The 27,296-nt window shown below is 40.6% G+C and overlaps 1 protein-coding gene across 5 annotated transcripts; it reads left to right on the plus strand.

Annotated features, from left to right (window-relative positions):
- Positions 1 to 4,509: 4,509 nt before the first annotated feature.
- On the plus strand, positions 4,510 to 26,355 carry LOC115101115 (alpha-2,8-sialyltransferase 8E-like). 5 transcript variants are annotated; one of them, XM_065004759.1, is made up of 10 exons: positions 4,510 to 5,197; positions 10,380 to 10,490; positions 11,553 to 11,660; positions 12,005 to 12,100; positions 20,516 to 20,608; positions 22,218 to 22,304; positions 22,608 to 22,752; positions 22,938 to 23,050; positions 23,227 to 23,319; positions 23,760 to 26,355. In XM_065004759.1, exons 1-10 carry the CDS (start codon positions 5,052 to 5,054, stop codon positions 24,220 to 24,222), a joined length of 1,455 nt encoding a protein of 484 aa, XP_064860831.1. In that variant the 5' UTR covers positions 4,510 to 5,051; the 3' UTR covers positions 24,223 to 26,355. The 5 variants fall into 5 exon arrangements, with proteins under 5 accessions (XP_064860831.1, XP_029476186.1, XP_064860832.1 ...); XM_065004760.1 differs by lacking the exon at positions 10,380 to 10,490 and having other exon boundaries at positions 4,516 to 5,197; XM_029620325.2 differs by lacking the exon at positions 12,005 to 12,100 and having other exon boundaries at positions 4,535 to 5,197.
- The last annotated feature ends 941 nt before the right edge of the window (positions 26,356 to 27,296 follow it).

Consider the following 27,296-nt stretch of genomic DNA (forward strand, 5'->3'; position numbering starts at 1 on the left):
GGTGGCTAAGGGACAATGATCTAAAGCAGCTCCATCTCCTCTCTGTTTTCCTTCATCTGAAACCAACTTCATTAAATAACTGTGCAGTTTAAGCTCGTTCCTGCTTGGTAGACGACATATTGCTATTCCCAGATTTGTAAAGAGGAAGGAGTGAGGACAAGGACAGGAATCCACTTTAGACAAATTGAGATGGACTCACTGAATGAGGATGTGATGTGGACTATCAGTTGACTTTATTTAGTCTATTCAAGTTTTTCATTCGCAAAAAAATAATTTAATATTTCTAACTTTTATACATTTGTATACATATGAAGGGCCACATGTAGTCTAGTGGTTAAGAGCGTTGGGCCAGTAATCAAAAAGGTCACTGGTTCGAATCCCCGAGCCATCTTGGTGTAAAATCTGCTGATGTGCCCTTGAGCAATGAGGCCTAATTGTTAAGCCTAATTGTTCCAGGGTTGACATCAATAATGACTGACCCCTGGCTGTGACCCCACTCTCAGGGGGAGTTGGGATTTGCAAAAAACACATTTCCATTTCACACTTGTACATGCAGTGAAAAATGACACATATAAGCACCTCTATTTGACATTTTGTCCCCCAGAGAATAAACAGAATTAACTTGTATCCTGGAAGGCCCAGTGAAGTCAAAATTCTGTTTTCCTGTTTTGTATTGTACAACAGCTAATGAAACACTGTAAAGGTGTGATTTTTTAAATCAGTGTTATTTCCTGATAGTTGCTGGTTGAAAATTCAATTTACACAGGACCTTCTAATTAGCAGGCATTTCATGGGTGGACTTTTGCTTTGCCTGGTGACATCACCAGGCGTTATAGTTTAATAGACCAATAACAGAGAGTTCCAAACCTCTCTGCCAATAACATCTAGTTTTCAGGTCACATATACCTCCCATTAGGCCCCTCCAATTAGGTCCCTCACTCAGACCACTCCCAGACAGTCCAAGCAAAATGATTGCTTGAGAAAGCTATTTTTGTTGTTTTTGACCTTTTAATGGAAAACTATTACAGTAAGCTACTTAACTGTTACCCAGAAATGATTTGATTGAACCCCTGGATACTTCCCCCACTGGGTACAGACATCAATTCAACATCTTTTCCACATTGGTTCAATGCAACTTCATTGATATGATGTGAAAACAACGTTGATTCAACCAATGTGTGCCCAGTGGGCCGTTTCACACTGTGTATTTAAATACTGTATCACCAACAGTTCATTCTAATATTTCTACGACTGTACATTGTATTTCAGTGACACTGTTTATACACACACACCACATATTTACAGTTGAAGTCGCTAGTTTACATACACCATTTAAACTACATTTACATTTACAAATACATTTAAACTCAGTTTTTTTCACAATTCCTGCCATTTAATCATAGTAAAAATTCCATGTCTTAGGTCAGTTAAGATCACCACTTTATTTTAAGAAGGTGAAATGTCAGAATAATAGTAGAGAGAATGATTTATTTCAGCTTTTATTTCTTTCATCACATTCCCAGTGGGTCAGAAGTTTACATACACTCAATTAGTATTTGGTAGCATTGCCTTTAAATGGTTTAATTTGGGTCAAACTACCACAAGCTTCCCACAATAAGTTAGGTGAATTCTGGCCCATTCCTCCTGACAGAGCTGGTGTAACTGAGTCTGGTTTGTAAGGCCTCCTTACTCACACATGCTTTTTCAGTTCTGCCCTCAAATTTCCTATGGGATTGAGGTCAGGGCTTTGTGATGACCACTCCAATACCTTGATTTTGTTGTCCTGAAGACATTTAGAAAAACTTTGGAAGTATGCTTGGGGTCATTGTCCATTTGGAAGACCCATTTGCGACCAAACTTTAACTTCCTGACTGATATATTGAGATTTTGCTTCAATATATCCATATAATTTTTCTACCTCATGATGCCATCTATTTTGTGAAGTGCACCAGTCCCTCCTGCAGCAAAGCACCCCCACAACACGATGCTGCCACCCCGTGCTTCACGGTGGGATGGTGTTCTTCAGCTTGCAAGCCTCCCCATTTTTCCTCCAAACATAACGATGGTCATTATGGCCAAACAGTTCTATTTTTGTTTCATCAGACCAGAGGACATTTCTCCAAAAAGTACGATCTTTGTCCCCATGGGCAGTTGCAAACCGTAGTCTGGCTTTTTTTATGGCGGTTTTGGAGCAGTGGCTTCTTCCTTGCTGAGCGGCCTTTCAGGTTATGTCGATATAGGACTTGTTTTACTGTGGATATAGATACTTTGTACCTGTTTCCTCCAGCATCTTCACAAGGTCCTTTGCTGTTGTTCTTGGATTGATTAGCACTTTTTGCACCAAAGTATGTTCATCTCTAGGAAAAAGAACACGTCTCCTTCCTGAGCGGTATGAGGGCTGTGTGGTCCCATGGTGTTTATACTTGCGTACTATTGTTTGTACAGATGAACGTGGTACCTTCAGGTATTTGTAAATTGCTCCCAAGGATGAACCAGACTTGGAGGTCTACCATTTTATTTGCTGATGTCTTGGCTGATTTCTTTTGATTTTCCAATTATGTTAAGCAAAGAGGCACTGAGTTTGAAGGTAGGTCTTGAAATACATCCACAGGTACACCTGCAATTGACTCAAATGATACCAATTAGCCTATCAGAAGCTTCTAAAGCCATGACATCATTTTCTGGAATTTTCCAAGCTGTTTAAAGGCACAGTCAACTTAGTGTATGTCAACTTCTGACCCACTGCAATTGTGAATTATAAGTGAAATAATCTATCTGTATCAATTGTTGTAAAAATGACTTGTGTCATGCACAAAGTAGATGTCCTAACCGACTTGCCAAAACTATAGTTTGTTAACAAGAAATTTGTGGAGTGGTTTTAATGACTCCAACCAAAGTGTAGGTAAACTTCCGACTTCAACTGTATGTACTGGATTCTTGACATAGCTCACTGTATTATATCTACATCTAAACATATCATTCTTAGTATATCTTGTGTAAATTATTCCGGTGTGCATATGTACAGTATAGATTGCATTTTGATTACTGCTACAGTGCTATTTGTGTTGTTAATTAGATTTGACCCGCCGTTCTTGATTTCTTGTTTTCTAGTTTTTTTTGTGTACTTGTCTGACATCTTACTGCATTGTTAGGAGCTAGTTATCAGGTATGAAGGTAAAACCCAGATGCAGACCTCGTCGAATAAACAATAGTTTAATAATCCAATAGGGGCAAGCAATGGACAGGTCAAGGCAGGCAGGGTTCAGTAACCAGAGGTGAGGCAATGGTACCAGATGGCAGGCAGGCTCAGGGTCAGGGTAAGCAGGGTCAGGCAGGCGGGCTCGGAGTCAGGACAGGCAAGAGTCAAAACCAGGAGGGCGCGAAAAGCGAGACTGGGAAAAAGCAGGAGCTGAGAAACAAACTCTGGTTGACTTGACAAACTGGCAACAGACAAACAGAGAATTACAGGTAAAAATACACAGGGGATAATGGGGAAGATGGGCGACACCTGGAGGGGGGTGGAGATAATCACAAAGACAGATTAAACAGATCAGGGTGTGACACTAGTACTATAAGCGTTTTGCTACACCTGCAGTAACACCTGCTAAACTGTGTATCCGACCAATAAACATACATTTGATATTGAGATAAAAACCGACGCAATGGGCCTTTAACATTAAAGCAGAGTAGCTCAATGTCTTTCATCATTGTTCCTTCCCTATAGCCTGGTAGACTTATCCTTCCAAATTGTCCCTGAACAGCTAACTAAGAATAATCATCATGGATATTTACGAATAGGCCTATTCATTTTAAACATCTTAGTGGGCAAGAGGAAATACATGTAGGCCTATGCCTTGTGGTTTGACATTTGTATGAAATGGGCCCACACACAGTGTTGAGAAGAGTGAAAATGATTTGACCCCCAAACAACAACACCTACAACCTTAATGCTCTAGCCTAAGCAACAAAATCATGAGCGTGGATGCTGTTTTTACAGGATGCTTTTTTGACATTTAAGGAGGCTATATTCTCCACTTAATTTGGTATTCTATAAGCTTTTGAAATGGTTTATGTTTGTGTAATAAAATATAGACCTATGGAAATTAGAATTTCATTATTTGTCAAATTTCAGATTTTCCCACTGTAAGGCAAATAGGCCTATGTGTTGGACTATACGACAAAGGTGTTTACTGGGCACTGTGGGCAGACAATTAAACCGGTCTGGAGGTGTCTAATCTTATCCTTAGAAGAAGGCACATTGCCCTTGGTTTTGGCTGACCAGAGATGAACCCAACAGGGAGAGAGAAGATCCGAGTGATAGAGAAGCTAGAGATTTATAGAAGATATACGGTATATAGAGAGAGATAGAGAAGAGAGGGGCACAGATAGAGAGAGAGAGAGAGAGAGAGAGCATCAGCATCTATAGACCAGTCTGCTGTATAATAGAAAGAAGAAGCTGTTATTATCACCAAACTGTGCGTCACAATTAACGCCATTATGTTTGTCCTGAGAAAAGAGAGATTTCGTAGACTACACCATTCGTTTGACTATTTACGAATGACAGTCATGTTCTTTTTATGAGCTAGCCTATCCAGACGGCTTATGGAACACTGTTAAATGAGACTAGAATATCTGCATTGCCTGCCACTGTCTGTGGAGCCCTACGATCGAGCGCACCACCCAGTCGAGACAGTAACGCATGATCTCAAACAGATGTCAGGCATTTTTGAAGAAACATTTAATGTTTTCTGTACCATCATCAGCCTTGCAAAATACCAGAAGGTAGAAGATTTTTATTCTACAATTAATAATCAAATCACGGTCCGTCCGGAGTTGTAGCCTATTTCCATGCTTTCTATTTATAAGGAGGCAATGCTTCTCGACCAAGACCAATGAGATTTGTGCTGTGGCCGCAGCGAAGTAGATTTGTAAAAATACCGTAAATACATTTGGACAATTGTCTTCTCGAATGCTTTCACGGTAAACATGTGTGATTTATTCTGAATGGTGCGGCGAGAGAAGGATAATTCTGTGGTTTTTGGCACCAGCGGATGCTGCCCCGGAGAATGGGATACGCCGACCCTACGTCGGGTAGAGATTTACTCGGCAATAGGTCGCTTTGTTTCATATTCATTTGCGCATTTGGACTGGTTACACTTTTACAACAGATTCTCTATGGAAAAAACTACATTAAAAGGTAAGCGATGTTAAGTCCAATGCCTTTGGAAAGTCTTCAGACCCCTTGACTTTTTCCACATTTTGTTACCTTACAGCCTTATTCTAAAATGTATTAAATAGTGTCCCCCCCCTCATACATCCACACACAATACACCATAATGACAACGCAAAACATTGGTTTTAAGACTGTTTTACTAAATTATAAAAAATAAAATATTTAATACACTGAAATATCACAGTTTACATAAGTATTCAGACCCTTTACTAAGTACTTTGTACCATTTTCTTGGGTATGACACGACAAGCTTGGCACACCTGTATTTGGGGAGTTTCTCCCATTTCTTCTCTACAGATCCTCTCAAGCTTGGTCAAGTTGGATGGAGAGTGATGCTGCACAGCTATTTTCAGGTCTCTCCAAAGATGTTCGATCATGTCCGGGCTCTGGCTGGGCCACTCAAGGACATTCAGAGACTTGTCCTGAAGCCACTCCTGCATTGTATTGGCTGTGTGCTTAGAGTCGTTGTCCTGTTTGAAGGCGAACCCTCGCCCCAGTCTGAGGTCCTGAGCGCTCTGGAGCAGGTTTTCATCAAGGATCTCTCTGTACTTTGCTCCGTTCATCTTTCCCTCAATCCTGACTAGTCTCTCAGTCCTTGCTGCTAAAAAAACATCCCCACAGCATGATGCTGCCACCACCGTGCTTCACCGTACGGATGTGCCAGGTTTCCTCCAGATGTGACGCTTGCCATTCAGGCCAAATAGTTCAATATTGGTTTCATCATAAAGGCCTGATTGGTGGAGTGCTGCAGAGAATGTTGTCCCTCTGGAAGGTTCTCCCAACTCCACAGAGGAGCTCTAGAGCTCTGTCAGAGTGACCATTGGGTCACCTCCCTGACCAAGGCCCTTCTCCCCCGATTGCTCAGTTTGGCCGGGAGGCCAGCTCTAGGAAGAGTCTTGGTGGTTCTAAACGTCTTCCATTTGAAAAATGATGGAGGCCACTGTGTTCTTGGGGACCTTCAATACTGCAGAAATGTGTTGGTACCCTTCCCCAGATCTGTGCCTCGACACAATCCTGTCTCGGAGCTCTACGGACAATTCCTTTGACCTGACATGCAATTCCTTTTTGCTCTGACATGCACTGTCAACAGTGGGACCTTATATAGACAGGTGGGCCTTTCCAAATCATGTCCAATCAATTGAATTGACCACAGGTGGACTCCAATCACGTTGTAGAAACATCTCAAGGATGATAAATAGAAACAGGATGTACATTAGCTCAACTTTGAGTCTCATTGCAAAGGGTCTGAATACTTATGTAAATATAAAAAATATATAAAAAAATTCAATCAACCTGTTTTCACTTTGTCATTATGGGGTATTTGTGTGCAGATTGTTGAGGAAAAAATGTATTTAATACATTTACATTTAATGTAACAAAATGCTGAAAAAATCAAGGGGTCTGAATACTTTCTGAAGGCACTGTATATATCTTCCACAAATAGCCCATAGGCCCAAATCAAATAAATTGCCATTCATCTGAAGACTCAATTATAATCAATAGCATAATGTTGAAATGTAAGGGACGGCCTGACATTTTAAAATGTTGTGAATGGCTCTGTTATTGTTCTAACTGTATTATAATACTGTCATCATTGTAATTCAGTGTAAATATGGGAGTAGTGGTTGTAGTAATTGCTGCATGGGAGGGGGAGGGGTGGGGGTAAGATTGAAAAATAGCAAATTAGTCTTCCATTTTTCCAGTGGCATATATAAACTATTCTCATGAGGTGAAGCATCACATTCATGCTACATACAGAACCCCAGCTGATTATGGTAGTGTACCTCCTTCTTTTTAAAGTGTTTATTAGATTATCAGTTTCAGTCTTATCTACAGATCATACATCTTACATAAATAAGGCTTGGATATCTACTGATATCCTATCTGCTGATATTACAGTTTTAAAAACAACTCAAATCTATTGATGCAGTTCATTGTTCAGTATTTTTCACTTAATATTGATAATTCTTCATGTTAATGTCGAAGGGGTTATTGTCTGATTCGATAGTAATTGAGCTACTATACACTGTGGGCTTGAATGCCCACACGGTCATGCTGCTGTTTCAGCATAATGCATTCCTAAGATGTTTCGTAACACCTCTGCAACAGTAATATCTCTATTAATAGGGACTCTACCTTTCCTCATGCAATCTGTTGTTGCTAATAGCACCCATAGTGATACATGCTATTATTAATCACTGGAAGGCTTTGACCTCTGCATTATCATCTGCTGGGATGTTTTTCATTGTGAGACGAGCAGATACTGAGAACCTGATATATTTTTTTATCTTAAGATAGGCCTATTTAACACCCCCCCCCCCCCAAATAAAATAGTTCATTATAGCTTTGCCTTACAGCAAACATATATGTGCTGTATTCTAACTGCCCCTCACATGTGTGTCTCCCCCACCGCTTGGGCTACTCTGATGAAATCCTGTGGATTCATGGCATCCACTATCAAATATGTTATGGCTGAGATGGCATGAATCCAGCCCCAGCAATACATCTATCTATCTATCTATCTATCTATCTATCTATCTATCTATCTATCTATCTATCTATCTATCCTGCCCCGCACTTCTAGCACTCTGACTGGGAAAGAGGAGAACGGGCTACAGTCACAACGAAGCTACTGAGCCAGCCAGTGTGCAACAACGGCAGCCATTTTTCTACACAGTATCTGCACACCTCAGGAGAAAGAGAGCGAGAGAATGAGAGTGTGTGTGAGAGAAAGAGAGAGAGAGTGTGATGGAGAGAGTGAGTGTCTTAAAAATGATGTCACTGTGAGATATTCTTCCCCTCTTCCCCCCACATGCTGAAACCATGACAACAAGCTAAAGTTGTGAATGGGACCAACGGTCCAACCCCTCCCGATCTATGCTACCAAAACGTAGCCCAGTCAAACACCGCCTAAGGACATGGGTCTCAATCTCATGAGATTCTCTTATGCCCCAAAGGATCTCAGTAAACTATCTCTGCAAATGACCAGATTCTGTGGGTCTGGAAGAGACTGTACTACAGAAGACACTTAAACTACAATGCAATAATGCCAGTTGTTGAGAGCACTATCTGAGAATAACCAGCATAACATGCACTTTAGTCCTCCACTAGTCCAAGATTGTTTTAGATTTTTTTGCAGCTGTAGACAGAATTGGGTCGTGGACTGCCATTTTGATATTTTCTATTTTGCAGACTGTGTTTTACCCTCAATGATTTGGGTACACAGTCGTCTGATGATGTCACCATTTTCCAAAGAAGGTCCAGATTATGTTAGACCTTCAAGATAATTCAGGGTCACTTTTCAGAGAGTGCACATGTCTGTTAAAAGACATAAGGCACATGTGCTTTGGAGTGGTGTAGTGCTTTTAGCATTCTGGCACGTGAAACATTTCTAATTTTCCACAGCGTGTATCATATAGCACAGCCTGGCTGCAGTGACATTAGCAAACACCCCCTAAAGCTCTATGCCAGGGTAGAGATCGCGAAGCTGTGAAATCACAGGGTAGAGAGGAAGAAGGGCTTATTAAATAGTACGGTGACCCACTTTGCAGCAGTGCACATGATCTTCTCTCATCTCCACTTGACTCGGAGAGGGCGATGCCTAAAAATACCCGCAGCAGGCTGGGTAGGCTACAAGTGGCACCAAACAGTCCTGGAGATGATGTTAGAAATCCACTCAGAGATAACAACTAGCTTGACTAGATCCATCGGTATGTTTTTTTTTGGGGGGGGCACAATTTTTCATTTTTGGATTGAACTCTTGGTTATTATTTAGTTGAACTAAAACTCCAAAACTGCACCCAGAGCTTTAAAAAAAGACTCTTTAGTTGAGCATTCCAGATTCTTGTTTCAATTATATAATTGGAACCATAGCCTCCGTAGCAGATTATTCTAAAACAAAGCTTAGCTATTAGTATGTTGATTGCCTGCCGACCTTCCCTTAGAGGAGAAAATACCGGGAGGACTGTGACAAATGTCTTCGTAGATAATGGACCTGGGCACGTTGATAGTTGAATCTCCGTTGAGTAAGCACTTAAAAAACCTTCACCAGTTCAAATGATTATCCTGTGTGAGTAATGGACATCCTATTAGGATATTATTCATGTTCTACTCTCACAACCATAACTCTGCCCTTGCAGAAATAGCTACGTTGTCTTCTACTCCAGACTATAGGCCTAAGAGTGCATTATGGACTGCTGCTAACTCAATCTATTTGGGTCATTTTCTAATTAGCTGATTTATGTTGTTTGGAATTGTGGTGTAGAATTGAATGGAAGGTCAAAGACTTGTTTCCGCATAACATGATAGTATTGAAATTGACAGGCTGATAATACACGCTAAACAAAATGGACAGGAAGCAATATTGATTTATTGATCAACTCAACAGTAACAGAACAGTAGCTCTTTAATGCCTATAAATAGTCTGCAGAGTGACATCAGCCATATCAACACTGTGCCATGTGACATCAGTAATATTAATTTGGATAATATGGTGGATCCGATAGGTCAGGTTCAGTATTTTTAGAGACCACATCAGCAGTTTCTTTGTTGGGAAAAGAAAGTGTCACCTTTTTTGAGACAGGGCACTCCTCTAGATAGTTGGATGGTGTGCAGGTGTGCGGTGGCTGCACCCACTGGTTTCTTTAGGAGCATCATGTAGCAGATCCAGAAGCCTAAATCCATGTCCTGTTTTAGCACACTCCATCCTGACCGCAACAGCCAGGGGCAGAGTGTCATTGAGATTTTTAAGTGGTTCTCTGAGAAGCCAAATCGGCGCACAGTATTGACATGAGGCCCAAAGTAGTGTTCGTTTCATTATGTAATGTGCTTATGGAGAGGATTTATGTGCAATATTATTTTCCAGTACACTGTAGTGATATACTTTGCTGTCCACAATGATTTAATGGAACAAAGTCACAGGATTATTTGCACAATGGAAAGGAATGCTCAAATAGGTTTATTTCGATTCATATGTTTTTTTAGGGTTCAAATATGATGATTGAAATCAAACATGTCCCTTTTATGCAAAATCCATCTTTGAATTAAATCATTTTAAATTCTTACAGGTTTGGATATTTGGTTGGGATATTTGGATTTGCTTCATGCAATTTTGACAAAACCTGTTCAATTCACTCATGTTACTCAGGGAGGAGATGGGATCTGTCCCATCCAGTAGGGGACAGCGTCGTGGCCTGGGAGGGTACAGGTGCTATGCACCTCTCAACGGTGGCCTATATGCTGCTATTGTCTGTAAACCGTTAAGTATCCTCTCAGTTTGTCTGTTCTCTATGTAATCCGTTAACCATAATCATTTGGTTCTGATTTAAAGAATGTGTTGTGGTTTTTTAGATTGTGCATGAGCGTAATGTGCAATAATACCCTATAGGCTAATCTACCGAACTAAGATGTGCTGCATATTGGGCAAAACCCCCTAAAATGGTGAATGATTAGGGGTTTTAGTGAGACAACAACTGAGATTTGACCTGTTTGACCACAATGAATGGATTAAGTGAAGCATCTTTATTTCATGTCATAAACAGACGTAGCATATTTACACACTGTTTTCAAACCAAGTGTTTTCTGTCCCACTGCTCTGTGGCAGAGATAGAAGTGTGTGTCTGCTTTGCATGCCATTCTCAGATTTGAGGTATCTGTGCCAACCACACCAGATTGCCAGACCCATATACACTTCGTCATTCAGCTGTGTCTGAGCTTGAATTTATTTGTCCCCTTCAGATTTTTAGCTACTGTTTTTGCTTGTTTAATTGTTCTCTCTCTCAATGTAGCCTGTCATCATTCTTTGGTAAGATTGAATATTTGACATGCAAGGCACATTTGTCCATTATTTATTTGCCCCCTCTTCTTTTTTTATCCCCAACTAATTTCGATTTTTTTTGACGGGTGTTTTATTTATGACAAATGTATTACTGAGTTTCATTGTCCGTTTTATACTCTAGATTTGTTATCAACCATTGTGCTATTATCTAGGTTCATTCTAACTATGTTTGGCTTGGTTTGATTTGGTTTACTAAAGCCAAATGCTGATCCCTCTGTATGCTGTGGTGTGTCTCTGTGTGTGTTTGTGCATTGTGTATAAGTGTGTGTGTGTGTGTGTGTGTGTGTGTGTGTGTGTGTGTGTGTGTGTGTGTGTGTGTGTGTGTGTGTGTGTGTGTGTGTGTGTGTGTGTGTGTGTGTGTGTGTGTGTGTGTGTGTGTGTGTGTGTGTGTGTGTGTTGTGTTTTGACTGACTGACTGACTGTTAGTTCTCAGGTAATTAAAGCACAATAAATCCCAAATAAACTGCCTCATTTTCTTACTAGTGCGCAACTGTTTAGCCGACTCAAAGGAGACGAGACAGGAAATTGGACCGGTCCTGTAAATTTCTTGGATGATGGATCTCTGAAGCCTGCCAGGAATGGGAAGAAAAGGTACATTTCCAATGTGATTGACTGACTGTACAACACCCCTGTGAGAAAGAAAGAGAGATAGAGAGAGAGAAAACTTGTGATTTCTTGCTGATAACCCAGCCCCCTGCATGTGTGGCCTGGGCCTTAGAAGCCTCCACTCGCAATGCATAACCAGTATAACCAACAAACTGCTGTACTAACTAACTAGTAAAGAGATGAAGTCAGCAACACACACATAAGTATTTTGCTTCTGCTTGTTTTGCATTTCTGAGGAATCCTAGTTGAGATGTTTGCAGGGGTGATGATGACACAGGACCCACTCACACTGACGTTTAACTCTAACTTACCTGTCTGCATGTTGACAGATGTTTCCGTCAGAATTTTCAGCCAGATTCACAGATCTCCGTAATAGTCACACCCTGCCTAGCCGATATTAAGAAGAAAAAAAAACGCTCTCAAAGGTAGGCCGGTCTGAAGGCATTTTAAGTACTTTTACAGAAACCCAAGAATGCCTCTTTCTTTTTCATTGGTCCGAAAGGATCAAATTCTCATATATTTTCAGTGGTGGTTGCACTGCAGATTGCTCTTGCATGTTGTCTCATCCCTTCAAACCCCTGCCACCCCGTGACCCTCGAACCCTAACCCCCCCCCGAGAAGCTGGTTGGACCACGGTTCTCCTGTTTGATGTACTGGCTTCTCCTTGTACCGCTGTGTCTCATCCAGCACCCATTTCTCAAATGCCTTTCACCCTCAACCTGTGTGTTCATGCATTCTGCACAGCTCTGAGTGTATGTCATATACATAGTGGACACATCTCTCTGCTCCCCTATCTCCTCTTCTCACATCTGCATTGTATCTCTCTGCGACCTACCTGGATTATTTCCTGTCTGCATGTTGACAGATGTTTCCGTCAGAATTTTCAGCCAGATTCACAGATCTCCGTAATAGTCACACCCTGCCTAGCCGATATTAAGAAGAAGAAAAAAACGCTCTCAAAGGTAGGCCGGTCTGAAGGCATTTTAAGTACTTTTACAGAAACCCAAGAATGCCTCTTTCTTTTTCATTGGTCTGAAAGGATCAAACTCTCATATATTTTCAGTGGTTGCACTGCAGATTGCTCTTGCATGTTGTCTCATCCCTTCCACCCCCTGCCACCCCGTGACCCTTTCCCAGTAGGTCTTTGGCTTCAGAGGGCTGAGGACCTAAAGTCAGTAGGCGTGATAACCCGCTGGTTATTAATAGGTACTCTTCCATCAGGCCATCCCTCATGGATAGCAGAAAGCCAGTGTGGCATGGGCGGTCTAAGACGACATTCAGAGTCATCCTCTTTCTTCTCTATCTAAGCTACAGTGCTTATTAGGGGTTCATCATTAGAGGTAAACCAAAAGAAGCTAAGAAGCTAATTTTTCAATGATAAAGGACAAGAGACATGCTGCTCTAGACCTTTTAAGTATTTACTTGATAACAAGACAATCCAAAATACACCGCATCATCAGGAGGATGTAGACAACCAGTTTCATTGTTCCTTACTCATTTTGATTTTTATCCCACCATCTCGTTCAAATGCATTTTTCTGTCATGTCGTCCATGTTGTCTTTTTGTGTTTTACCTCACCTCGTTTTACTTTAACAGCCACATCAATTATGCTTAGAACATTATTCCCCCTTTTCACCAACATTCTCCACCTCATCCTATCTCACTGAGATAGCATTTATCCTACAAATTCATTCACTGGCGTGGCACATTGTGAAGGCCGTCATCTTGGATTCAACGGAGCAACACCTCACCCAGCAGACAAAATTTGACACCTGACGTCATAATAACTTCATTTTTTTGGTTGTAAACTGGCTTTCTGGTATAGTAGAGGGGACTTCATATAACCAGATTACAACCAGATAAAGACAACATCAACACGTGATTGGAAATACATTTTGGGGTTGTTATCTTGTCGTATAGCTAGATTACAATCAGATTAAATATATATTTTATGGTTGCTAAAAAGATGTTTAGCCAATGGAACCAGTTTTGCCCACTGGGCAGCCACTCTTTATCCATCCAGTAGAGAGTAGGACTCAACATCACCTATTTGGTATCTACTTTTAAATATTTTCCAAATAGAAAGCACCTTCTCAATAGGTATCAGGTATTGGGAGCTTTTAGCTCTCCTTCTTTCCTGGTGCCTCTGAGGCTATGCAGTTGGCTGTGGTCCTCAGGCAAGAATCCTCCTGCTCAGGCGCCAGATAGGGCAGGCTTTTCCAAAGCTGGTACATGGATCAATAGCATTATCCATTACAAGCCTATTTAAATACACCTAGTGGGAAATTTGACTCCTCTGTGTGGCTCTCTGCCTGGCCTGAGAGGGAGGAAAAGATTTGGGTTAGATTCTGGTGCCGATTATGCTCTCAAAAGGGAGGAGAAGATGCAAAATGTTAGTCAAAAATCCTTTCTGTCATGCTAAAATGTTCACCATGTTCTCACCTTCCTTAAGTTTCCTTCCCTTCAGATGTCATTGTGTTTGTCTCAAATATTACACAATCACTACCACCATATCAATCTAATGTTGTTGTTGATTTTTTGTTTTTGTTTTATGTCATAATTTTCCTGTATAATGTTTCTTTATTGGTTTATTTATTTATTTCCTTGTCTGAAACCTCTTGTTAAGAAGATTTCCTAGCCTCGCAAGCATGTAAAAAGGTTGTATATTTGTCCAATCCGGATTTGATCAAATTACATCTGAATCATTCAATGAGCTGTAAAATCGAATAGTTTGAATCTGAGTGAGAGTGATGACTGTGTACAGTATGTACATTATGCTTATGTGTATGATTGCGCATGTATGTCTGTATGTATGTGTGTGCATGTCAAACCAGATAAGGTAATAAATACAAATGTAGTACCAACATATTTTCATGTGATCTTCCTTAGTTAAATTTCTACATGCAAAGAGATCTGCAGATAAGGGAGACATGTATGGTTATTCCAGACAGGGACTGATGAACTCAGGCTAACCAGCAAGCAAAATGTGGCACATGAAGTCTAAATGAAGTTATATTCTGGTTGTAAACTGCTTGAGAATACGTCTTATAACAGGATAAGACATATTTTTCGTGACAAGACCAAGACGTCATGGGAAAGATGTCAGATAATCAGATTATTATAATTATATCCAGATAAAGAGGCTTACATGGTTGCTAAAGCTTCCTTATACAACCAGTATACAACATGAGGTAACACTTTACTGTAGGCTTCCTTATGCATGCATTCATAAAGCCTTTATAACAGATATATAACACATTATACAATTTGTCATAAGCTGTCATAAGTAGTTTTAAATATTTATGAGTCAAGGCATGAGACGTTATAAAACCAGTTATAATGTGTGTTAAAAATGACTTTTTGTCCCGTGGTCATATGCGCTAGTCAACTTTTAATAACTACTGATATTACACTGTCTGCAAGACAACTTATGTCATATGTTGTTATATGTTACATTCGAGTCTACATACCAGATGTTATAACAGGATGCTATATAATTTACCAACCTCTGTGTCACATTATTAAATTGAATGGAATGATGGGCTTCATAACCATGTCATATGTTCTTATAGAGTGTGCACAGACACCTTAAGTAAAGTGACATTAATTTGAGGTGTTATAAAACAGTCATGAATGTGCTTATACCACACGATGAGTTGAGAGTATCATAAAGCATTACCATTCAAAGGATCTCCAAGAAACATGGGCAAATGGGAGCACAGATGTTTTTTTTTATTTCAAAAAGCACACATTATAATGCCAACAACTTGGCAAAAATAAATAAATATTGAAATGAAATGGAAGCAAAAATAATTTTACAACAAAATCAACGTTGTTGCGGCACAACAGGATTTGTGACAGCTGTGAGAAAAGTAAGATGTGCAGGCTACGGTAACAATGGCAGTGTGAGGACAGACTTTGGGAGACGAGAAGCAAGTAATGGGAGGCGTGGGAGCCGGACGAGCCCGGCCGAGGCGTGGAAGCCTGACGAGCCGGCTGAGGAGTGGAAGCCTAACGAGCTGGCTGAGGAGTGGAAGCCTAACGAGCCGGATGACGTGTGGGAGCCTGACGAGCCAGCTGAGGCGTGGGAGCCTGACAAGCCGCCTGAGGCACGACGTGGGATGGGAGCCTGATGAGCCAGCTAAGGCATGAAAGCCCGATGAGCCAGCTGAGGCACCCTCGGTTCCTTCAGCAGGGGCACCCGGACCCGATGTCACCAACCCCAACAAAAAACAAAAAAACTCCCTTCCAATATCGGTGTCTGCATTTTGTGAGGACAGACGCTGGGAGATGAGAAGCAAGTACAGGGAGAGAAGAAACAGACATGAAACAAAACAAGGACAGTGTCTGGACAAGAGGAACAAAATTACATGAAATCAACGCTGTCATCAAGGCAAAGGGTGGCTACTTTGAGGAATAAAAAAATAAAAAGTTTTATTTGTGGGTTACTACGTGATTCCATATGTGTTATTTCATAGTTTCGATGTCTTCACTATTATTCTACAATGTAGAAAATATTAAAAATAAAGAAAAACCCTGGAATGAGTAGGTGTGTCCAAACTTTTGACTGGTACTGTACATATAAATAGCATCAGTTATCCTCAGTGAAAAAGTTTCAGATAGATATAGTATTATTCTATCACATCGAACAGGCAACATCCTAGAGAAAAACCTGGTCTAGTCTGCTTTCCAAAAGACACTGGGAGATTAATTCATTTTTCAGCAGGACAATGATAACCGAAAACACAAGGCCAAATCTACACTGGACTTGCTTACCAAGAAGACAGTGAATGTTCCTTAATGGATGAGTTACAGTTTTGACTTAAAACTTGACGCACCCATCCCTTTAGCGGGATCATTTTCATCAACACCAGGTGAATTGCAGCGCGCCAAATTCAAATTAAATTACTAAAAATATTGAATTTTCATGAAATCACAAGTGCAATATAGCAAAACACAGCTTAGCTTGTTGTTAATCCACCTGGCATGTCAGATTTCAATACACCTTTTTGGCGAAAGCATAACAAGCGTTTGTGTAAGAACATCTCTCTCAGTAGACAAAATATTACAAACACTAGCAGCCAAGTAGATTGGTCACGAAAGTCAGAAAAGCAATAGATTAAATCGCTTACCTTTGATGATCTTCGGATGTTTACACTCACGAGACTCCCAGTTACACAATAAATGTTACTTTTGTTCCATAAAGATGATTTTTATATCCAAAATACCTCCATTTGTTTGGCGCGTTATGTTCAGAAATCCACAGGCTCGAGCGGTCACGACATCGCAGACGAAAATTCCAAATAGTATCCGTAATGTCCACAGAAACATGTCAAACGTTTTCTATAATCAATCCTCAGGTTGTTTTTAAAATACATAATCGATAATATATCAACCCGGGACTGTCGCTTTTTCAATAGGAGAGGGAGAGACAATGGCTGCCCCACTCTGTTGCGCAAGCAAAACTCTGCGAACACCCAGCTATCCACTGACACGATGTTAACTTTCTCGCTCATTTTTCAAAATAAAAGCCTGAAACTATGTCTAAAGACTGTTGACACCTTGAGGAAGCCTTAGGAAAAGAATCTGGTTGATATCCCTTTAAATGGAGGCAAGGCATCCAATGGAACAGAGAGCTTTCAGAAAAAACAGCACTTCCTGGTTTGATTTTCCTCAGGTTTTCGCCTGCAATATAGGTTCTGTTATACTCACAGACAATATTTTGACAGTTTTGGAAACTTTAGAGTGTTTTCTATCCCAATCTAACAATTATATGCATATTCTAGTTTCTGGGCCTGAGAAATAGGCCGTTTCAAATGGGTACGTTTTTTAGCCAAAAAACGAAAATCCTGCCCCCATCACTCAAGAAGTTAAATCCATTTGAAAATCTATGGCAAGACCTGAAAATGGTTGTCAAGCAATTATCAACAACCAATTTGACAGAGTTTGACGAATTTTGAAAATAATAATAGACAAATGTTGCACAATTCAGCAGTGGAAATCTCTTAGAGACTTACCCAGAAAGACTCACAGCTGTAATCGCTGTCAAAGGTGTTTCTACAAAGTATTGACTCAGGGGTTTAAATAGTTATAAATGACATATTTCTGTATACTATTTTCAATACATTTGCAAACATTTCTAAAAAGTTTGTCATTGTGTGGTATTGTGTGTAGATGGGTGAGATCCATTTTGGATTCAGGCTGTAACAACAAAATGTGGAATAAGTCAAGGGGTTTGAATACTTTCTGAAGGCGCTGTACATTTTAAATGGAATAAACTTTTCATCTTAATACATGTTATTTAACTCAAGCTAACTAATGTTGTTTTTATCTATGTTATTAGCTGTAGCTAGCTAGTTAGCTAAGTTTTCCACATGATGAGCCAAGATCTCTTCTCCCATGTTATGTTTCTTTTACGCCTGCTACGTTAGGTTATGTTAATGCCCACCCTTCTTCAGATTTCAGCGATATGATTCGCCGACACAAGTTTGCGGATCCAATGGAAAGTTATTGCGGTCTCTTGTGTCAGTGAATCATGTAGCTGAAATCGGAAGAAGAAGAAGGGTGGGACTTACCAACATAACAACACAGAAGCGAGAACATCATCTCACAAACCAATAGCAAAAAACATGGATAACGTTTGCTAGTTAGATTGAGTTAAACAACATGTATTAAAAACATGCTCCGGAACTTTGCGAAAACAAGGTATTTTTTAAACCTCCTGCTTTGTGCTAGATGTGTGAATGTGTAGTTCATACATCCATAATCTATGAGCAGAATTTTTGTCTTCCCCTCTATTAGCCAAAAAATTCCTAGTTTGAAAGCAAATGTTGTTCCGGAAGTTGTGCTGTGCCGTTTTCACTACATTTTCCTCCAGCCCCGTAGCAATTTGAGTTCTAGCCAATGAGCTTCAGCCCCTCACCATTTGAATGACTACTAGCAAGATGCATACACAGCAGAGCGAGAGAGAGAGAAATGACGTGGTGCACATATCTGCACATAAGTACGTAATAATTTTCGGGGACCATTAATGGCTAAAAAGTATACAAGAGTACCGGAGAATCTCTTTAAGATTAAAAAGTAATTGCCTCTAAACTAATGTATTTGTGAAAGAGAATGTATTGTGTGATGTGCTGCAAAGTAAGATTTATAATTCAGAATTCCCCAACTAGCTAGCTACGTTTAGTACCTCTAGCTCTAGCTAGCTATGCATTGATGGGGGCGGGCAACACAGTGAGGCCTCTTTTGCTCATGTCGTGCCACTAAGGGTATGAATACACATTGTTTTGACTGTGTAGAGCAGGGCTCTCCAACCCTGTTCCTAGCTAGCTAGCTACCCATTTTTTTTGTAATATAGCTGCTGTCATTATTACTGTAGCCTGCACATCTTGTTTTTTTCCCCATCTGTCCCATTTTTCCACAGCAATGTTGATTTTATTGTAAAATTATATTTGCTTCCATTTCATTTCAACATTTTTGCTATTATAATATGTAATTTTTTAGTAAATCTGTGCTCTCATTTGCCCATGTTTCTTGGAGATAATTTAAATTGTAAACTTTTATGAAACTCTCAACTCATCCTGTGGTATAAGCACATTCATTCATGTGTCTGTGCACACTCTATAAGGGCATATGACATGGTTATGACGCCCATCATTCCATTCAATGTAATAATGTGACACAGAGTTTGGTAAATTACATCACACCCTTTTAAAACATCTGGTATGTCGACTCTAATGTAGCAGGCATATGACATAAGTTGTCACCCAGACTGTATAATAGCAGTTGTTATTAACAGTTGACATGCTCTTTAATTTACTTGTTACTTTTATTTCTTATCCGTATTTTAATTTTATTTAAACTGTATGTTGGTTAGGGGCTCGTCAGTAAGCATTTCACTGTAAGGTCTCAAGTGACTAATACAATTTGATTTGATTTGACATTAGAGCATAGGACAACAGGATGAACATTCATGTAAAACACCCATTACTGTATAACCGGTTTTATGCTGTGACTCATAACTATTGTAAAGTACTTATGACAGCTTATGAATGCATACATGAGGACACCTACAGTAAAGTGTTACTACCCAACCAGACTATAATCACATAAAATACCAGTTTTGTCCCCTGGGTAAGTATACTGAGTCTGCCTTATGCAGTGAGACAGCCGCAGTTACTCCCCATATTCTCCATTGGCATCATAGTGTGCAGCTGTGCAGTTCACTCTATCCAGCATACTGTACATGCCATACAACAGAGACAAACCTTATCCATGATAAAAGGTTATGCAGTCTAGGTGCCCCTGCCATCAGGATTTAGTCATGTTTTCTCACAATTTACAACAAGATTTCTACCTCCCCCTTCCCCTTTCTCACTATGTATTTCATGCTATTTTTGTTGTTTGCAAACACAATTTTTTGAATGTCCATGTTAATTGTTGTTCCCCATGTGAAGTCAAAGTTCCCATGTCAAGTCAAAATACATAATGAATGTTATCAGCAGCAAGAAAATCTGAAAACAAAACAGAGACATTATGGTAGCTGGTGACTTAAAAGTGTCCAGGATACATATTGTGGATCCCGTATCCATAGGAATGATATCACACCTGCCACTCATTCCATAACAATGTCTTCACGTTAAAGATTAATATTCATAATGTATTTTAAAGTAAAGCCACAATTGTATTGGAATAAAGTTAAAAGTGTCCCACAATGTATAACATCTTACCCCAACCCCACTGTGCTATGTGTTTTGTGTACCAGCCTCTTCCTTATTATTGTTGATTATTATGTAGATCAGATCAGTGCAGCGTGACGCTGACTCTGACTATCCCTCCAGGTATCTGGACTCATACGATGGATCCTATGACTACAACTCCACTGCATGCAAAGAGCTCAGGCAGGAGATTATGGATGTCAAAGTCCTGACCATGTGAGTGTAATCGCCTGTGTTACACTCTTAGAAAAAAAGGTTCTATCTAGAACCTAAAAGGGTTCTTTGGCTGTCCCCACAGGAGAACCCTTAGAAGAAATAATTTTTGGCTCCGGGTAGAACCCTTTTGGGTTCCATGTAAAACCCTTTCCACAGAGGGTTCTACATGGAACCCAAAAAGGTTCTTCAAAGGGTTCTCCTGTGGGGACAGCTGAATAACCCTTTTGGAACACTTTTTTCAAAGAGTGTACAAATGCAGTGATGGGCAACTTTGATCCTCAAGGGCCTATGTGCCTTGCTGGTTTGTGTTCTCTCTTTGAAATGTCAATATTAGATATAGGAGGAAGCTAAGTCTGTGCACTCAGTTCCAACATTCAGGCCCATCCCTTGTCCTATCAACAAACATTTAAATAATGATTTTATAATACAGCAGTAGGAAGCTATAGTGGGAGAAACAGACAAGGGCAAAGATAGATGAGAAAGTAGGCGAGACAGGCCTTGAACCTCTTTTGCCAGGGGGATGTACAGTGCTACCACTAGAACAGACTCTGGCACAGGCTTACAGTACATGTTCTTGAGGATGTTTGAGCTATTTATCACACCTGTAAGAGGTGCTTGATGAGGGACAGTGTGCCAGGTCAGGCAGCAGACAAGCGCGACAGACAGACAACAACTCCTTGGCTCTGCCAGCAGTTACAGTGCAGTGACTGACTCTCCTTACACTACTGCCAGCCCTGGTAGTGCTTTCCCTCCCCGAGCAAATCACATTTCCCAATCATCGAGGGGGAATGGCAGTTCAAGGGGAGCTATTTAGAGCCCTTCTATTTCTGGCCATCGCCATCTTCTCCTCAAGACGGCGGGTGCAAGGCGTCAATCAGAGGGAGTGTCTGGGCGCAATGCTAAATCCATTGCCACAGCTTCCAGTGCCATTCTCATGTTACACCTCAGCGCGTGTTTAATATTCATATTACAGAGCAGAGTGCTGCAGTGTCATCTCTGTGGTTTTGGTAGCTCCATGCAGCCCCCTCCCCATGTTTTTAAATATTTAAAAAATATTTCAACCCCCTCATCGTGAGACCATCTACAGCAGGGATTTTTTTAAATGTACCTGTAAGGGTTTTGGTGAAGGAGAAGCGGACCAAAATGCAGCGTGGTGGTTATTCATGTTCTTTAATGAAGGAACTAGACATGAAATAACTAACAACACAAGAAATGTGCGAAAACCTAAACAGTCCTATCTGGTGCAAACACAGAGACAGGAACAATCACCCACAAACACACAGTGAAACCCAGGCTACCTAAGTATGATTCTCAATCAGAGACAACTAATGACACCTGCCTCTGATTGAGAACCATACTAGGCCGAAACATAGAAATACCCAAAACCTAGAAAAACAAACATAGACTGCCCACCCAACTCACGCCCTGACCATACTAAATAAATACAAAACAAAGGAAATAAAGGTCAGAACGTGACAGTACCCCTCTGATCTGCAGTATATGTAGTATAGAAACATAGGGTATAGGGCTTATTCTTAAACATACATGGATCACTTGACTCAAATTGTTTGTCTCGGTTTTATGTGGGGTTTCCCTGCCCATCTGCCAGGGTGAAGACGTCGGAGCTGTTTGAGAGATGGAGGAACCTGCAGGTGTGCAAGTGGCAGCAAAACATGGTGGAGACCAACAACTTCAAGTGAGCTTCTAATTGACCTTTAACTTTAACGCATCACAGAGATGGCGTTTCAGGTCACCTTTCTTGCAGTCACGCTGTACATCTCAAAAGATTGCTATATCATATTATTGTGGATCACAAGACCTTAAACACTTCTTTAGGCATTGTGATATCTGATCATCTGCAGAGTGTGAATGCAAAACAGAAGACTTGGAATGCTACCAGTCTATTAGCATGAGCCTGTTCAGAGGAGCGACACCCTTGTTCTACTACAGTTTTTTGGGTCTGACAGTAACTCCTCCCTTCTATTGTTCTCTCCAATAGGATGTCTCTGTCGCGGTGTTGTAATGCACCCTCCTTCCTGTTCACAACCAAGAGGAACACTCCAGCAGGCACCAAGCTGAGGTATGAGGTGGACACCAGTGGCATCCTGCCCATCAGTACTGAGGTCTTCAAGATGTTTCCTGACGTGAGTGTTCCAATTATAACAATATACAGTATATCATCCTGTTTGACTACCTGTCATCCATGTGTCCTATGCTATGTACCTATGCTATGCACTGCCTCGTACCCTAAGGTGATGGAACTCCACTTTCTCTTGTTATAAACTGTACCCCATATTTCTGTTTGACACTGGTTCTGTTTCATTGAAAGGACATGCCATACTCCAAGTCTCAGTTTAAGAAATGTGCAGTTGTTGGAAACGGAGGAATCATCAAGAACAGCAAATGTGGGAAGGATATTGACTCTGCAGATTTCGTGTTTAGGTACACATCATCTTTATTCTGTAGTGCTACAAATATTCCCAAGCATCACGCTTTGGCTGATTTATTTTTGACTGCAGATATCAAATGGCAAGATACACTATTTAATTACTTTCACTCTGCTCAGACCTTCTCAGAATCTGCATTGGATAATGTAAATAATTATCCTTCTTTCAAAGATGCAACATACCACCCATCAACGAGAAGTACTCAGCTGATGTAGGCGCCAAAACGGATCTGGTGACGATTAATCCAAGTATTATAACGGAGAGGTACTGTAAGGCTATGTCAACAAAAAAGTGTATTCCCATTGGGCACACACTGGTTGAATCAACTTTGTTTCCACATCATTTCAATGAAATTACGTTGAACCAATGTGGAATAGACGTTGAATTGACATCTGGGCCCAGGCACGCACACACACACACACCATCTAGACCTGAAATCCATTAACGGCAGCAGTTACAATGGGTGTGCATTGCACTTAGTAAAATGTAATGTTCTGGCACAGAGCTGCAGCACGTCTGCTCCTTGCAAACACACACACACACACACACACACACACACACACACACACACACACACACACACACACACACACACACACACACACACACACACACACACACACACACACACACACACACACACACACACACACCTCCTCCCTCTTTATACACACTCTAATCCCTCTCCTCTCCTCCAACACCAGATTCCAGAAGCTAGAGAAGTGGCGGCGACCATTTTACGAGGTTCTTCAGAACTACGAGAACTCGTCAGTGGTCCTACCCGCCTTCTACAACACGCGTAACACTGATGTCTCCTTCCGGGTCAAGTACATGCTGGACGACTTTGACTCCCAGAGGGGTGTGTTCTTCTTCCACCCCCAGTACCTGCTCAATGTCCAGCGCTTCTGGACTGTCCAAGGTGTCCGTGCCAAACGCCTCAGCAGCGGCCTGATGCTAGTCACTGCCGCCATGGAACTGTGCGAGGAGGTCCACCTCTATGGCTTCTGGGCGTTTCCCATGAACCCCTCGGGCATTTTCATCACACACCATTACTATGACAACGTCAAGCCCCGCCCCGGGTTCCACGCCATGCCCCATGAGATCTTTAACTTCATGCACATGCACACGCGAGGTATCCTCAATGTACACTCAGGACCTTGCACATGATCGTGCACCGGAGCCACGCCCACACTGTAATGCATCGTGGGAAGTCACCATTTACTCCTGTTTTTGTCTCGGTTCTTAATTTATCATCAATTTGCATATATTAATTTAGATACAATGGTGTTTTCTTACAGAGATGGCCTTTTGAGCTCACACCGTATATATTTGTGCTTTTTACACTAGCTCCATGTGTTGAAGGTTGCTTGCTTTTATGCCAACACTATAATTTCTCTTGATGTGTTTCTTACTCTCTTGCTGAATAAGCAACTTCAATCTCAGATTCTGTAGGTTGCTTGTTCTATTGTGAAGTGATCTTTCCTAGTGATGTCGTTTCTGTGAAATCTTAGTGGTACTGCTGTACAGAGGTTTGAACTTAACGTTATGCACAACTATTTACACTGAAATAAGGCCACTCTGTGTGTCCCTCACCTCCTCATCTCTTTGCCGCTTCCTGTGTTCCCCATGCTCTCTTTCTCAGACACTCTGTAGGTGTGGCAGCTTTTATTTATGTCTGTGTTAAAACCCTGAACACTATTGACGTTGAGGGAATCCAAAATAAATGTTCAAAGGTCCAACTGTTTAATCTTCAGTTGTCCAGCTTCATTCAACTGTTTTATATGGGTAAATATTTATTATAAAACACTGTTAACACTCCTGACCTGAGAGGACCTTTTTATAGGTCCACTTTCTTCTGTACAACTAACTAGCCAAACACTGGAAGATATCCTTGGATATTTCTGATGTGAAATGGTTGTGTTTTATTTGCTTGCTGTTTTTGAACAAAGGTGAGATGATTAATATTTTATAATCACCACCACCATAGTAGGCCACATAGTCAGAAAAACACCCTGGCCCAAGTTCCTGGGCACTGTTGACCAATCTGATTTCTCTCTGTCATCCATGTCTTAAAACCATGCTGCCTTACGATATAAATGTACAAATCCTCTCTCAGATATGCAATCACCCCTGAATTGCTTATCTAATGGACGTTCGTATCAAACAAACTCTTGTTCTTACTGTCTGCTGACTCACCATAATAACCATGACAAGATGAGGTTCACTTCTGCTGTTTAATGACTAAATATAATATAATTCCTGTAAGATATAATGCTATTTGCATACTCATGTGATGCTGTGCATGATTCTACTATATTCTCTGTTTTGTGTGTGCCTGCAACCAACACATGTTTACAACGATCAGCTTCTGCTAAAGCTCACAGATCATTGGGAGAGATTAGTTTAATTCAAATGATATTACATTTATCATCAATTGCACACAAGGCCCAACCGAAACTTGACTTTCGCTTTTAACCCAACCCTTCTGAATCGGAGAGCACCCAGGGAGCTGTGGATAAGAGCGTCTGCTAAATGACTTAAATGTTGTGGGGGGTTAACTGCCTTGCTCAAGGGCAGAACAACCTTTCGGTTACTGGCCCAATTCTCTTACTGCTAGGCTACCTGAAACCTTATATCAACCTTGAATGGATTTTAAAAGAGAACTGATCGACAGAGGCACTTTTTTACAGATGATGGAAAGGAATTACTAATATCGCTCCCTTTTGAAATTATATGATTTTTGTTATCATTATTATCACTGGATCGTGTCATTTCCCTTTTTGCAATGTGACAAAGTTGTAACCTTGAAAGCATCATGGATCTCAGCCTTGTAATGCTGTATGTTTGTTTATATTAGTATTTGTTGTGTTTAACTGTGACAGAGTGGAGGAACATTACTGAACTGGAAACATAGGGTCATTCTTCTGTACATGCTGTGCAATGCCTTTTGATTTTTGTAACGCCCCAAATTCCCATGATCTTCCATGATCACTCCTAAAGTCTTTGGAAGATTGTTTGTTTGACTTGTAATTCAAAGTCACAGAGATCACGTGAAAAAGACACAATGCACAAAATAAGTTATCCGTATGAGCATTAAATAATTTCAAGTTTGAGTCTCAGAATCACAAAAGATCATAATTTTATAGAGTAAAAAATAACTAGGTAGAATAATCAGTCCGAAAATGAAAGGATGGAATTATTAGAGCTTGGATGGAATTATTACAGTTTGAACAGTGATATGAACCCTACATTCTGGGTCATTCTTTATATTGTGTTTGTAAATAAACATGTTTGGATTTTCTGCTTGTCCTGATCATTTACTTTCTATATATATATATATGTCTGATCTACGAAGAAATGTGGATCTGGGTCAGGCATACAACAACCAATCATTTTAGTCCAAACTATACCCACCAATCACCATACAACCCAACAAATCTACTGTACTCACACTGCAAGTGAGAAACTCAGAATAGCACTGCATGGAATTGAATACATTACAGTATTTGGAAACTTTTTCAAGTGAGTGGAATTGAACATGACAGGAAAATGCAATATTTCCCAATGAATGACAGCGAATTCAATCTTGTCAAGTATTTTGTCTGCAAAATGAGTAATGAGTAAATCGGGCCATGTTCATTAGGGGACGCAACAGAAAGCATTTCAAAATGTTTTGCAACAGAAACGGAAAATGACAGTCAGTCTTCTTCCGTTTGGTGACTAACGACCACAACCCTATATGTGCTCCTGATGGATGGACCACAACCACATGACAAATTTACCGTCTCGTTTCAGGTCAGCTGGCCTCTGGTTTGTCTGCTCCAATTAGCTCCTTAAGCAAAGCTACTGTCAGCGCCTCAATAATTAAACAGACGGCAGTGTCAGTGTCTTATCCGCTCACTGAATCACTTAAGCAAGGCTGCTACTGCTGCTCTGCAGCCCCTTTACACCATGGTCAAATCCCACTGAGTCACCAGATACCATAGCTTGTATAGGTGAAATAGTAGTGCACCCATATTCACCTGTCATGGCAGTGAAATCTGAGAAAGACCATGCCAATATATATGAGGTATTGGGACCCCAACACAGGTATCATGTATAAAGTAATTTTGGATACATAACACAGATAAATCAATTAAACACATAGGTGATGTGATAGACCCTGTACCTACACACCATGAATGAGGTATCAAGGCAGACTATAACATTTAACTCAGAGCGCACCACCATGTGCCTTCAGA

The sequence above is a fragment of the Oncorhynchus nerka genome, linkage group LG19 (assembly GCF_034236695.1).
Source record: "Oncorhynchus nerka isolate Pitt River linkage group LG19, Oner_Uvic_2.0, whole genome shotgun sequence".
NCBI lineage: Eukaryota > Metazoa > Chordata > Actinopteri > Salmoniformes > Salmonidae > Oncorhynchus > Oncorhynchus nerka.